General features: G+C 42.6%; 1 protein-coding gene across 7 annotated transcripts in view; it reads left to right on the top strand.

Moving 5' to 3' along the window:
• The window catches only part of PTK2B (protein tyrosine kinase 2 beta), a 149,978-nt gene that overhangs the window by 106,909 nt on the left and 28,686 nt on the right, over positions 1–14,383 (top strand). For all 7 annotated transcript variants that reach the window (XM_027773729.1, XM_006153230.3, XM_006153229.3 and 4 more), the window contains 3 exons: positions 5,275–5,453; positions 6,027–6,114; positions 7,346–7,425. In XM_027773729.1, the coding sequence (XP_027629530.1) occupies positions 5,275–5,453; positions 6,027–6,114; positions 7,346–7,425 (347 nt within the window). The remainder of the gene's footprint in view (positions 1–5,274; positions 5,454–6,026; positions 6,115–7,345; positions 7,426–14,383) is intronic.

The following is a 14,383-nucleotide window of genomic DNA, read 5'->3' as shown; positions in this document are numbered from 1 at the left end:
AAAAAACAAATTGGTTGCTTCTCAGAAGGCACACGCTGTGCCCTGGGAAGTTGTTCCTATTGCAGAACAAGGAGCTGAACTCAGCCTTGCCTCTCACAGAGGCTATGAGTGGAAGAGAAGCCACAAGGCCATGTCTGGCCTGACGGGGATCTTATTCATTCTGTTGACATACTTCTCACACGTCTAGGAATCTCCCTCATCGGTGTCTCTCCTCTTTTTCTATTTTGAAATGATTTCAAACTTACTGAAAAATTGAAAAAAGACAATAAACATAAAAACAATGTCAGGAACAACCATATCACCTTTATCCAGATTCCTCAATTGTTCAAAATTATCATTTACCAGAATCACTAGCTCAGCCTCTCCATAAACACACACACACACACACACACACACACACACAAATAAGCCCATTGTCAATGTTCTTTTTATGAACTATTTAAAAGCAAGTTGCAACAATGCTTTCCCATCACCAAAATGCTGTGTTTATTTCCCCAAACAGGAACGCGGTCCACAGAACTGTGCAACAATCATGCAACAATCATCAAAAGTAGGAAGTCAGTATTGCTATAGCACAGTTCAGACCATGGACTTCACACAAATTTTGCCATTGTCCCAGCCATGTCTGCTTTTCCTGTCCAATCTAGGTACACACATTGCATTTATTTGTCATATCTATTTAGTCTCCTCTAATATGGAAGAATTTCTCAGTCTGAAAGAGTATATGCTTTTCCCTCACCCTGGCTCTCACAACTAGACTTAGGCCACAAACTCAGGGCAGAAATATCTCAGAAGTGATGCTGTGGTCTTCTTGGTACATGGAAGCAGGAAGCATGTTGTATTTCCTAGTTTCACCACTGGTGAAGTTCACCTTGATGATCTTGTGTTGGTGTATGCCAGGCTTTTCCTTTGACAGGAACAATGCTAAGACCATGACCCTGTCAATATCCTCTTCATCATCAAACCTCCACCCTCCAGCTTCATCATCAATTGATGATTCTTTCTCAAATTAACCAATCCTATGTTCGTTGCCAAATAGAGATTTTCTATTTCTATCCTTTCCCTTACATTTATTAATTGGCATTCTACTATAAGGAAGAACATTCCCTTCCTTCTCATTTGTTAATCTATTGTAGATGATGTTTTATTCAATGGGATATAATTCACTCCTATCATTGTATATTTAATACAAGGTAATCCCATATCATAGTTCTATATCTTCAACTTTCTCTAAACTCTTTCTCATTTTTCTGGTACAAATGGTGTCTCAGGTTCATCTTGTATATATTTTTTTCCCCATCCCTGGAACCAGCCACTTTTCAAAAAAAGCTTGGATCCTTTTGGTGGGAAGAGAAACTACAACGTGGTGCTTGGTATTCACATCAATGTGTGGTGTTATCTTAGTTCATTTATAGTTGTTTACAGAATATCACAGACTGGGCAATTTATAAAGAAAGACACTTATTTCTCACAATTCTGGAGGTTGGGAAGTCCAAGGTAGAGGAGCCTGGATCTGGTGAGGGTTTTCTTGCTACATCATCCCATGTTGGAAAGTGGAAGGGTAAAAGAGAATAAGAGGCCAGCTGCAGTGGTGAAGCGATAATGCAATACTCTGCTGCAGAGACCTCTCAGAGTACACTGGGCACACGTGTGCCCATCATTGGGGTTGGCTGAGGCTGGAGGCAGCATCATGATCCTGTTGGGAGTACTCTCTCTCTCTCTCTCTCTGTCTCGCTCATGGAAAAATAAATAAATAAATAAATAAAACATAATAGACAAGCCCCATGGTGCAACAGTTAAATGTCATGCAGAGTGAGCTGGATCCAACATGGTTCAAATCCTAGCCCTGGTGATTTAAAACACATGCTGGATGCATGTGCATGCCCAGTATTTTGACTGGTTAGAGAAATGGAGGACAAAAGGATTGTAGTATGTCCAGGATCTGTTAGAGAGCAGTTTCTCTCTCTCTCCACCCCACCCCCCACCTGCTCTCTGGTGTGTGCTCACATGCCCTGTGACAAGAAGGAGAAGAAAAAAAAACTTGATAAAAATATAAATACAACAGCAAATGGGTAAAAGATTTGAACAAGCACTTCCTTTTTTTTCAACAAGTATTTTCTAAAGGAATGCACACAAATGGTCAATAAGTGGATGAAAATGCTTTCAGTATCATTAGTCACCAGGGAGATGTAAATTAAAAGCACGATGAGATACTGCTATCCACACCCACTAAAATGGCTAATATTGAAAAGACTGACAACTCCAAATGTTAATGAATACATAGTGATACATAGAAGTCCCATGTCACGATGGAATCATAAAATACAATGATCTTGGCAGTTTCTTGTAAAGCGCACCTACAAAATACAATGATCTTGGCAGTTTCTTGTAAAGTCACACCACCGTCTATCTTTGACCCAGTAATTTCATTCCTCACTCTTTATCCAAAGGAAATGACAACATGCATACACAAAGATACTTGCACATTAGTGTTCATAGTAATTTAATTCACAATAGTCACAAATTAGAAATAGCTCAGGTGTCCAGCATCAGGGGACTAAATAAACATACTGTGGATTGTTTATAAAGCATTCATTTGGGAACTGTCCCAAGATAAAAAGGAATAAATTATTGATACAAGTATCAATGTGGATGAATCTCAGATAGATACTATACTAAGTGAAAAAAGCTGGACACAAAAATGTATATACTAAGTTATTCTACTTACATGAAGTTCTAGAGCAGGCAGAGCTAATTAAAAGTGGAGGAGAGAGACCAAGTATAATGGTTGCATTGCCAGACTCCCACATAGTCAACTATGGTTCAAGTCCTGGACTGGGTGGCTTCAAACTCAGCCTGGGCGCATGTGTGTGCTTGCCCACAATCCTGAGAGGAGAATGGAGGAGAAGGGATTGTAGCATGATCACTCCCTGGGGCAGGGCGGGGGGAGGGTTATTTCTCACTTTCTGTCTCTCTGTTTCTCTCGGTCTCTTCTGTGAGCACACACACACCCTGTAGCAAAATTCTCTCCCTAAAAAAAAAAAAAAAAAAGAAAAGAAAGAAACTAAAAAAAATAGGTGGAAAATAGGTGGAGGAGAAAGGGATGGTGACCTGGAGTGGAGGTGGAGGTGGGCCAACCGTGAAGGTTGACTGAGAAGAGATATGGAGAAGCTTTCTGGAGATCTAGAAACTTTCTGGCGATCTGAACAGTTCTATATCTTAATTGGTGTGTGGGTAACATGGGTGTACTCAAGTGCCAAAATTATATAGCTAAAATGTGTGCATTTTAGTGTATATAAATTTTACCTGAAAAGAAAAATTGTAAAATAATAATAATAGTTGAGTCACAGCTAGGGAGTAGGTGGTAGTATATATGAAACAAAAATGGCAGAATGTTGGTCATTGTTCAAGCCAGATGATGTGTAGAGGAGGATTTATTATATACTCCTATTTTCTTTCTCTGTGTTTGAAATTTTCCATAATAAGTAACACAGGGGTCCTAGCCTGAGAAAATTAAGTATTAGCCAAGTAAATTTTAACTGAGGCAAAGGACATCTCTAAGTTTAAAAACAGCAGGGTAGAAACTCCAGGTGTGGCTCAGAAGTAACGTGAGAGTTCTAGATAATAGACCAGGTGGCCAAGTAGACAGAGTTGCCAAGTAGGCAAGAGAAATGGTGGAGATAAAGACAAAATTGTCCACTCAATAGCCTTGAGCTCTTTCTCCTAACCATGTCTTTACAGCCTTCTCCCCTATCCTGGATCCCCAGTTCTGACTCCAGCACTCACTTGTTACACATGCTGATGTGTGCATCCCATGCCTCAGTTTCTCCATCTATCCCACAGAGCAGTAGTCAGCTTCTCTGATGGACATGTCAGGCACTGACCTATCTCGGTTGGACATTTTTGCAATGTGCATACCACCGAGCCAACAGCAGCCTAACAACTAATAAATAGTAGTTTTCAAAGAAATTCTTTTCAAGCTGAAGGTCTTCTAGGTTCACAACACCATGAAGTGCAAGAGAACTGTCAAGAAACCATTGGACCACAACACATGGCTGTCCAGACAAACAAATAACTGGACATTTCCTCAGACCAGCATGATTTAAATTTTAGTTTGACATTTTCCTATCAGAGACAAGAAGAAATAGATTTTCACCTAAGAGAAGCATACCTCCTCCTCTGGGTTCCAGTTAAGAAATCAATTACTCTTGACTTACTAAATTAGACAGTTTCATGTTAAACCACTAAATAAAATCTAAAAATGAAGTGCCTTTCCTCTTCATGGTCAGACAACAGCTTGCTTTTTATTATTCAGTCTCTAAGCTGCTGTAGGCTTGGTGGTATGCACATTGCAAAAATATCCAACAGAGATAGGTCAGTGCTTGAGAGTTTTAAATTTTGCATCTGAGGGTTCTTTCTGTTCTGGAAAGAGTAGGCTCAATTCACCAGTTACATGTAGGACCATATGAGATACCTAAGTTAAAATGGCCCTGAGGGATTTCAGATTTAGGCAGGTCCCTGTAGTTGGGTGTCCAGCCAGCTGCCCAGTCGACCTTCTATTAATCTAGTTATGGTTGCAGCATCAGGCTGAGGGACAAGTGTCCTCCTTAACCTCTGGTTACCAAGAAGGCAGGAATAGGAGGACACCTGATTTCTTGGCAGGACTCCATTTCCTATGACTGTACTTCTTGTGTGCGGACCATGACACAGTCCCTTAGTTTGAGTCTTGTCCTTCTGTCTTGTCCAGCCCATGAACCATCTTGGCCTAGTGGAAATCTTCAAATGCTAAAGGCCCAGGTTTCAAAATCCCAGCTTAATTCCAAGAGCTGTATGATCTGCATCCATTTCTTTATCAGCTGAATGAGAATGGTAATACCTACTTGTGTGTGTTGTGCAAATTCAATGAGCTAACACATGCCAGATGATCAATGATGCTGGCTGAAGTGACACCATGCAGAAGGTGCTTCTTACATGGTGGATGCTCAGTAATTACTTATTTTGACTGAGATGAAATGAGAACAGAATCTATGCTCTTTGCCTCTGCATTTTCTCCTTCATTTACGCTCTCTATTCTTGGTTCCCTTATCTCATCTCATTTCACCAAAGTGTTCTTTCATCAGATAGAGCCCATTGTGTAACAAGTCTTGCACTTAGTGCTGGCAAAGCAGAGACAAATAAAACATTAAGATAAAATTGCACTTCTGGGTCTACACGAGGGTTGTAGGAACCCAGAAGGGGACAACCATAAATTATGTCCCCTCTTCTCCTCCATAGGAGATCATCACCTCCATCCTGCTGAGTGGGAGGATCGGGCCCAACATCCAGTTGGCTGAGTGCTATGGGCTGCGGCTGAAGCACATGAAGTCTGACGAGATCCACTGGCTGCACCCACAGATGACGGTGGGCGAGGTGCAAGACAAGTATGAATGTCTACACGTGGAAGCAGAGTGGAGGTAGGAAGAGAGTCCTGGGCTCTGAAATTGAGTGAAGATGTGTGTGGGTTACGAAGGCCCTGGAAAGTTTTCCCTTAGAGATGCCCCAACTTCTCAGAATCTTCTAGAACATCTAAGTAGCATCCTAGTCTTAGTCCTCCTGCAGCATCCAATACATGTATTTTTCCAAAGTCTAACATGGGCTCACAACATATTTCTATCCAGAGTAGGTATCTAGAGCTATTCCTAAATGGGATGCTGTTGGCACTACAGTGAAGGGAGAGCAGAAAGGTGAGGAAATGGGGAGCCCAGTTCTGGGGCTAGCCTGAAAACCTAAGACCAACAGCTGCCATGAAGAAATGGAGAGTTGGGCTATGACCACTGTTCACTGGCACACTGGCCACCCCCCATCCATGGTCCTCACACAACCATGGAGGAGGAAAAGAAGAAACAAGCCTTGAATGTATGGCCAGGAGCTTGCTGGGCAATCCCTTATATGCTGGGAGATGGGGTTGCTTCTATCCTTGGGGGGGGGTCCTACATGGAAGAGTCTGGCTGCCAGGTGTCAACCAAAAAGTGACTGTCCTTTCACAGGTATGACCTTCAAATCCGCTACTTGCCAGAAGATTTCATGGAGAGCTTAAAAGAAGACAGGACCACGCTGCTTTATTTTTACCAACAGGTATTTTTTTCCTTTCTGCTGCCAGGGTTCCATTGCACCTTAAATGCCAATTACCAGGTCATTAGAAAAGTTATGATGTGTTTTTCTATGCAAAAGTGCCTCATGACTTTTCTAACAACCCAGTATTATTTATTCTCTCCTTGGGAAACAGAACAAAGCCCAGATTTTGGAGGGCCCAGTCTAGGAAACTTATCTTGAAAACATTCCTTGATCCATAGCCAGCTGCTCCAGCCCTTCTTCTCTCTCAGCTATTTAAGTGCTGGCCCAGCGCCCTCAGCTCCTCTTGAACTTTCCTGATGGCCCAGGAGATGTGGATCATAAGGGAGGAAGAACAATTCCAAAAAAGAAGTCTATCATGCTTAACATACAGGCTCTGTAGTTTGACACACCTGGTTTCTGGCCCAACTTTGTCATTTAGTAACCTGGTATTCCCAGGGACTTCATTTATCTGCTTGAAGCTGTTTCCTCTTTTATAAAATGGAGATAATAATAATACCAACTTTATAGGATTGTTGTGAGGACCAAATGATATCATTGGCAGTGTACTGATAATTGGTTATCTAAAGAAAAAAATATCTAATTTTTAGAATTTGCCAATTCCCATGGTGTAATTACTTCCACTATGGCCTATTTCAAGCTACCAACATGATACCCACCAGCTTGCAAAAACCTTAAAATTTAATAACTGGCCCTTATGAGCTGTATGGAGCCTGTCCAACATAGTACTGAATATAATTCATGAATGTGCCTAGCACTGTCCCTGGCACAGAGTGAATTAGGAGCCAATGCAAGCTGCCATTTATTTTGTCTGGTCTTAGCTCCTTCCTTTATTCCCTCCTCGTCTGCTAGAGATCAAGTCAGACTGTTTCTGAGCCATGGATGAGTCCTAGCACTACTTATCCAGATGAATTACTGACTTGACCCAAAATGTCTCCAAAATGGGCAGTTGGGGAGGGAAATCTGGACTTCATGTCTCATGGAAGAGGGAAAGAATTTATACAAAAGCTCCTCAAAAGTCACTATGTCCCAGAGCAAGAGGGAGTCAGCCTCCTTTTATGCTCTCCATGCCTGCTCTATGTTTGCTCATGGCAGGGTGGGTGTTAGAGAGCTCAGGGACACTCCCTTGAGTACCTCTTAAGGTACTCCAGGCACCCCTCATCCCCTGAGGCCTCTGCTCAGAGAAGGGAGCAGTGAGGGCATGAGTCTGACCCTTGGCCTTTCTCCCCACCAGCTCCGCAATGACTACATGCAACGCTACGCCAGCAAGGTCAGCGAGGGCATGGCCCTGCAGCTGGGCTGTCTGGAGCTCAGGTATGTGTCTGCAAGGCCTCTCCTGGGCTGAGCTCTTGGCCAACCTGCACATCCCTGGGGGAAGAGAAGAGAAGGTATATGAGAACTGGAAAGGGGTGAGGCGCAGAGGTGTGGCCATCTGGTCTTTAGAAGAGAAGGGATAGTAGGTCAGCTCTGTCTCTGGTGTGTCTCTCCCAGCATCCTTTGCCTACCTCTGCCCAGCCTCTAGGCTGTTGGCTTTTCCCACCTAACAGTCATTTCTGCTGCTGTAAGTGACTGAACAAATGTTTCTTGAGCACCAGGTGAATCCTGAGGATATTCAAATGTAGGAATTTCTATCTGTGTTATCCAGACTGCTATATCCCCAGCTCCAATAGGCCTTCAGCACATATGTATGGAATTAGTGAATTATCCAGAGATGCCCTCTGGATAATTGGGAAGTGATAGATGAGCACAGCTAATCATACTACAGGGCAGAAAGAAATTGCTGTCAAACAGACTTCCACGTAGGAGCCATTCATCTTATTGAGAGTGTCAGGAACTAGGTATTTGAACTTATTCTGGAGGGAAGAGAAAGATTTCAGTGGGCAGGCAATGTTGGCTGGAACAAAGGGGTTGGGGAAGTGCATTCCAGGCCCAGGGATCAGAGGATAGAGAAGCATAGACTGGAGAGACAAGGGGGATCAGTGAGCTCAGAGGATTAATGTGGCTGATGGTAGAAGGCACCATCACTGGGATATCAGTCTAATGACATTATTAGAATAACATCCTTAGAATGACAGTCTAAGAAATTAGGCCTGGGGCCAGCAGGTGGCATAGTAGTTAAGGCACTGGACTCTCACATGACCAACAGCTCTTTGAGTGCCAGATGTGGTGGCTTGACACTTACACTGGGCACATGTGTGTGCTTACCCCAAATCCCAAGAGAGAATGAAGGAGAAGGGATAGTAGTGTAACCATCCCCCATGGGGAGATCATTTCTCACTTTCTCTCTCTCCGTCTCTGTCTCTCTGGTGAATGCACATGCCCTATAGTAAAAATCTCCCCTCTTGTCAAAAAAAAAAAAAAGAAAAAAGAAATTGGAAAATTAGGCCTAATTCCTGATTGTTGGAGGCCATGGCTATCTAGGACAAAGGAAGGTGATGTGGCTAAGGCTGAGCTCCAGTCTTATCTTGACCAGAGCAGCATCACCATCCACCTGTCTTTTCATCCTCCCCTCCTCTCTTCTGTAGACTTTATCTGTCTTGGCACAGTGGTTCCAACATCTAGTTGTAAATCATAATCACCTGCTTATTAAACTAGAGTCCCTTCTTCTACCATTGGAAACACAGGTTTGGCAGGTCTGGGTGGGACCTTAGCAGTATTTTTTTTAATTGCTAGAGGGCATGTGCACTAGCCACAATGAGAGAAAACACACCCCCCAGTGGGGCCCAATCAGTCTGCAACCCCCTCTTCACCATTTCTCCATTCTGTTGGGATTTGGGTCATGCATGCACATGTGCCTTGGCAGGCTTTTGAAACCACCAGGACCAGGACTCAAACTACAGTCAGCCATGTGGGTATGGCTTCCCATGAACAGTTCTTAACCACCAAACTACAAATTGGCCCAGCATATGCATTTTTTACTACCGGCCCTCCCCCACCAAAGATTTGGAAACAGCTTTATATGAGTTGATGGAAGGGTTTTTAGGACCATGGCCAGGGAAACTTTTGGGAAAGAGGTACTTCTGGTTTGCTGGTATATGGGTCCATGGAGAGTTCCAACCCTCTCTGTGATCTTAAAGTGAATGCATAGAGAGCAGAATCCTACTGCTGCTTCTGCAGAGTTGGGGACCGCTAGGTCTAATCAGAGACCATGCTGATGGGTCCCTGACTGAGAATGGGTATGCTATGGTCCCACTTTGATTTCAGTATCTGAGACTGTTGACATTTGTGACAAAATAGGTCAAGAATGGCCTCAAGGGCTCCCCATTGGTTTTTTCTCTTACCATTTGGTGATTCTCTGAATCAACAAGCAAGAAAGCACTAGAGTCCTCAATGCAGTGTAAGTCTGCAACTCCTGCAGCTGGTTGGAAGACAGCTCACCTTGTTGCCATTTGTAGTAGTCTTGGGAGCTCCATGCTGGTGAACCAGGGACAGTCTGTGACATTTATCTTACTACACATGCTCTTTGCCTCCCAAGACTATTGCAACTTCGTATAATCTGCATTGCAGTTTTCTCTCTGAAATAAGACAGTTTAAAAAGCTTACCTTTACCTTTTTATTCATGGATCTCATACCTAGGACACTAGTAGCATTAAGTTACCCGTCAAACAGTCATCACTGAATTGTAAAACAGCAGTACAGAGAAGAACCATTAGCATGCTATTACACATTCTCATGTCCCCAAATCATTCCCGAAGTGACTTAAGTGACAGGCACTACGCTAAAGTGCCAGAGGACATAAAGAGGCATCTGATGTGGCTCTTACAGATGGTCTTGTCAGGAGCAGACAGTTTAGTGGTGTCTGCTTTCCACTCAATTTAGGATTAATCCCAAGTCCATGCTTGTTTCATGAAAAAGATGTTACAGTACGACCTATGCTAGAAATCAGTACCTGCCTTGTTTGAGGAACCAAATAGCTTCACCTCCTTAACCTTACACACCCAGGGCCATTGCCCAGCCCAGCAGAGCACCAGAATACCCAGAACAAGAGTAAATGTGTAACCCAAGACTAGTTATGTAGTAACTGCTATCGAAAGGAAAAACAACCCTCAACTTGGTTGGCTTCAAAAGGCATTTTGACTCATGGTTAATTTAAATGTTAGTAATGAGTTAATATTTCTGTTGCTGTTTAGAAGAAAAGCACAACTAACTGGGTTTTGCATGGATGTTTCTTCATTTTCTTCTGTCCTTGTGGAGGATCAGTCATGGGCCTGAACTTGCCTGTAGATTCTGCTTTTTACCTGTTGGTAGCCACTCACAATTACAGGCTTGAGCTGGGAAGAACCTGCCCACCACTAGAGGGCGCTCCTCTACTGAGGGTGCAGGTGCAACTTCATTGGGTGCTGGCGGTTGGGGCAGGTGCTCTTATTGCCAGCGGCTGAGATGGTACTCAGCACTGAAAACTGCCAAGCTCTCGTCTGGGGAGAGCAGTATGTCTGATTAGTGATGGTGACTGGTTCTTCCCAACATCCCAGTGATGTTCGATTGCTCCAAATGTTGGAACCACAGAGACTGGCACATTTGAGTGACTGGGCACCTTTGTCGACGGTAATGCTAACTGATCTTCAGGGCATGAGAGAAGGGCTGTCAGGAACAGAGGGAAAGAGCTAAGTGAGCTGGACTCAGGAGGTTGGGATGACCTAAAGGTTGGCTGAGCTTCCTTTTTCCTAACAAAACATTTTTCCATTCATCAATTCCTTATTCATTCTAAAATTGCTCTTCTTTTCCATGTGTTTTAACTTCTTGGTGTTAATTTCAAATTTTATTTACCCTTCTACTTAGCTAACTGCATTTATTTCTTTAAATAATTATCTTATTTAACTTTATTTACTTATTTTTAATTTGACCAGAGAGGGACAGAATGAGAAAGAGAGAGAGAGGAAAAGTGAGAAAGCAAGCTGCCAGGTCTGGGACTCGAACAGCAGTCAGTCATGTGGGAGTCCAGTGCCCTTAACCACCACACCACCTGTCGTCCCCTATTAACTGTAATTTTTTAAATTTTACTATTTAAATATCCTTGTTTTCAGGGCCAGCAGGTGGTGAGCGGTTTAGGCGCTGGACTCCCACCCAGCAGATCATGTTTCAAGTCCCAGATCCAGGGGCTTGAAACATGCAGGGCACATGTGCATACATGCCCAAAATCCTGAGAGGGGACTGGAGGAGATGAGATTGTGGCGTGGCCATCCCCCGGGGAAACAATTTCTCACTTTCTCTCTCTCTTTCTATCTTTCCAGCAAGTGGGTGTGCCCTAAGAGCAAAAATCTCTCTAAAATAATAATAAATAGTAATAAAAATAACTATCCTTGTCTTCAGAATTCTTTCATCACAGGTCTCAAAGTTTATTCATTCATTCAACACTGATCATACACCAGGTGACTTTACAAGACCACTCTCATCTGTAGTAGGAAGCAGATCTCACCTTTGGGTGGGTCATGCATCACTGTCTAGCACACTCTTCTCACTTTCCTTTTCAGCCTAGTAAACTCTTCTTTTTTCTGGCAGCTTTGAAGACTTACTGAGCCAGGGTTACCTGTTTGCCTTCTACATGCAGAGGAAATCTGAGAGTGCTTCAGTTATGAGTGGTGTGGCCATCTGCTCTTCCACCTGAGCCAACTCAAGGAGCTTTTCATATTAACCCTTTTCTGCCCCGTGTCACTCTCTCCAGCACTGTTTGCAAAGCACTGTCCTCATGCCTAGTTCTGTTGGCCAATGGCACACTCCCATGTAGGAATGTGAAATCTTGACAAGTCCTTAAAGTCAAAGTTGGTGCTTTCTTCACCTGGCACACAGAGCCCAGTACATATTTGAATAAATAGATCACTCTGAAAGAACTAAAGAATTCTTCTGAATTCTGTTAGAATTAAATAGTTACGCACAGCAAGACAACTTACTCAGTTATCTACAAGTACATTTATAACTCACTCCGCCCAGTGGGAATTGCAAACGGCCACATTGCCCATACTTGACACTGCCCAAGGATGCTCTGAAGTTTTCGTTGAACATGGAAGGTAAACAGGTAACACTGGCTCAGAAAACACGAAAGCTGCCATGATTGATGTTGAGGAACTTTGAAATTTGAACTGCAGGCACTCTTCAGGTAGAGATCAGAGGAGGGGGATCTTCCATTCAGGTAAATCCTCTACCTGAATGTCATCCTGCCTACCAGTCTTCCGATTTCCAAGTCTGTCACTCTATCTTTAGTCAGACGGAATAGTTCTTTTCAGGAAGCATCTCCTGTCCTACCTCTCCATCAATACAGAGAAGTGAAGTTAGGAAAGAGCCACTCTTTCTACTTTTCCACATTCTCTCCTGGGAAAAAATTCCCCAAATGTTCCAACCTCAGCACTGCTGACAAGTTGGACCAGATAATTGTTCACTGTGGGGATTGTGCATGGAAGGCTGTTTGTCAGCATCTCTGGTCTCTCCTTACTATTGTAGATGCTGGTAACACCGCCCTTCCCTCCAACAGCCAAAACTATCTCCAGACATTGCCAAATGTTTTAGGGAGGTGGGTGCAACATTGTTCTTGGCTGAGAGCCACTGAATGAGAGCATTGGAAGCCCATATATTTGGACCACATTTGTTAGGCCCTTGAACAATCACCTTTTCTGAATTATGCTTTAATGCTACGCTGCTGGTATTTATCAAAATTGCAACAAGAGGCATGAAGTTGGCTTATTTTTGGTAAAATGAATATGCTGAATATTCATCTTCTTTTCATTTGTGGCTCTTTAAATTTTTTTAATTTAAGTAATGAAATGCCAGTTTTATGGTAAATGTTTTCACTGGATAGATTATGCACTAGATGAGGTCTACTATCCAAGCAGCCAAGACAATGAAAACCCAAACCTACACTACATGAGAACATCCGAGTACTGCTGTGCGTAGTAATCAAATTTACTTTATCTCATTCCCTGATTTCCTTCTAGCCCTATTTTATTTAACATTTTTCTGTTGTTATTTTTGTTTTTGTTTTGTTTTCTTTTTTTACAGTTCTGCTCTAGGGTGCATGCTTTTGCCTTTTGGGGGGGCGGGCAGGGTGTCCATTCTGCAATCTCTTCTCCTCCATTCTCCCCTCAGGATTTTGGGCATGGATGTTCATACACCTGGCGTGTTTTTTGAGTCGCCAGGTCTGGGACTCAAACCACATAGTCAACCATGTGGGATCTAGTTGCCTTAACCTCCACACCACTGGCTGCCCTTTAACATGTTTTAACACTATTTATCTTTGCATCTTTTTGTGGAAGAATATATAATAGGAAATTATTTCAGTATTGTAAACTAGAATTCAGTAGTATTTACTGAGCCATCAGTAAATTATTACTTTCTAATGCAATCATTTAAACGTACTCATTCTTGATTAGATAAGAAAAATTTTATATGAGACTTTTAATCTTTGTTTTCCCTCCATTCTAATCTATGTCATTTTAAACAAACTCAATTTGCCTTAGGTAGAAAGGCTTATCTAATTTTGCCTTTTTCATGAGATCTTCATTCTCTTTGTTCTTATCCTTTTTTTGCTATAGGACGTGTGTGATTGCAAGAGAGAAAGAGAGACAGAGAGACAGAAAGTGAGAAATTACCTCCCAGGGGGGATGACCACACTGCAATCCCTTCTCCTCCATTCTTCTCTCAGGATCTTGGACACTCAAACATGTGCCCTGTGTGAGTTTTAGGCCACAGGTCCGGGACTCAAACTGTGGTCGACTACGTGGGAGTCCAGCGACATAGCCATTATGCCATCTTCTGGTCCCCTTATTCTTATTTGTATCATGTTTTCTCATCCAAGTGAAACAGTTGAAACTGAGGATGATGACCTTGTGTCTGTGCATTGAGGATGAGGGAGCCCTGAAGAGGAGAGACAGAGGAAGGTCATGATAAAACTGCTTTCAAATATATATCTAGGAGAGAGATTAAATTGAGTCCATAGTTCCAAGGGACCAATAAGAGGAAGGAATAGGGAAAAAGGACTTTGTACCAAGTAAATGTGTAGTGATGGAGCAGGCCACTTTAACAGGTAATGAGTCCAGAGATTTACATTATAATGGTTTGGCTAAACACACTGCCTTAATTTTTTCTTCAAGTAAAGCAGGTAGTACTTATTCATTGTGGGATATCAGGACTTTGTAGGAAAGGGGGAAAAGTAAAACTCTTAAAATTACCTGGAGTTCAATTAACCAGGGATAGATCTATTCTGATTTTTTCTACTGTATTCATTTTTCTAAAATTGAGACAATGTGTGTTAAGAGAGTACTTATTTTGCTTGACAATACAT

The sequence above is a fragment of the Tupaia chinensis genome, unplaced genomic scaffold, assembly GCF_000334495.1.
Source record: "Tupaia chinensis unplaced genomic scaffold, TupChi_1.0 Scaffold000366_1, whole genome shotgun sequence".
NCBI lineage: Eukaryota > Metazoa > Chordata > Mammalia > Scandentia > Tupaiidae > Tupaia > Tupaia belangeri.
Note: the sequence above shows the minus strand (reverse complement) of the source record. Positions and strands in the feature narration are given on the sequence as shown.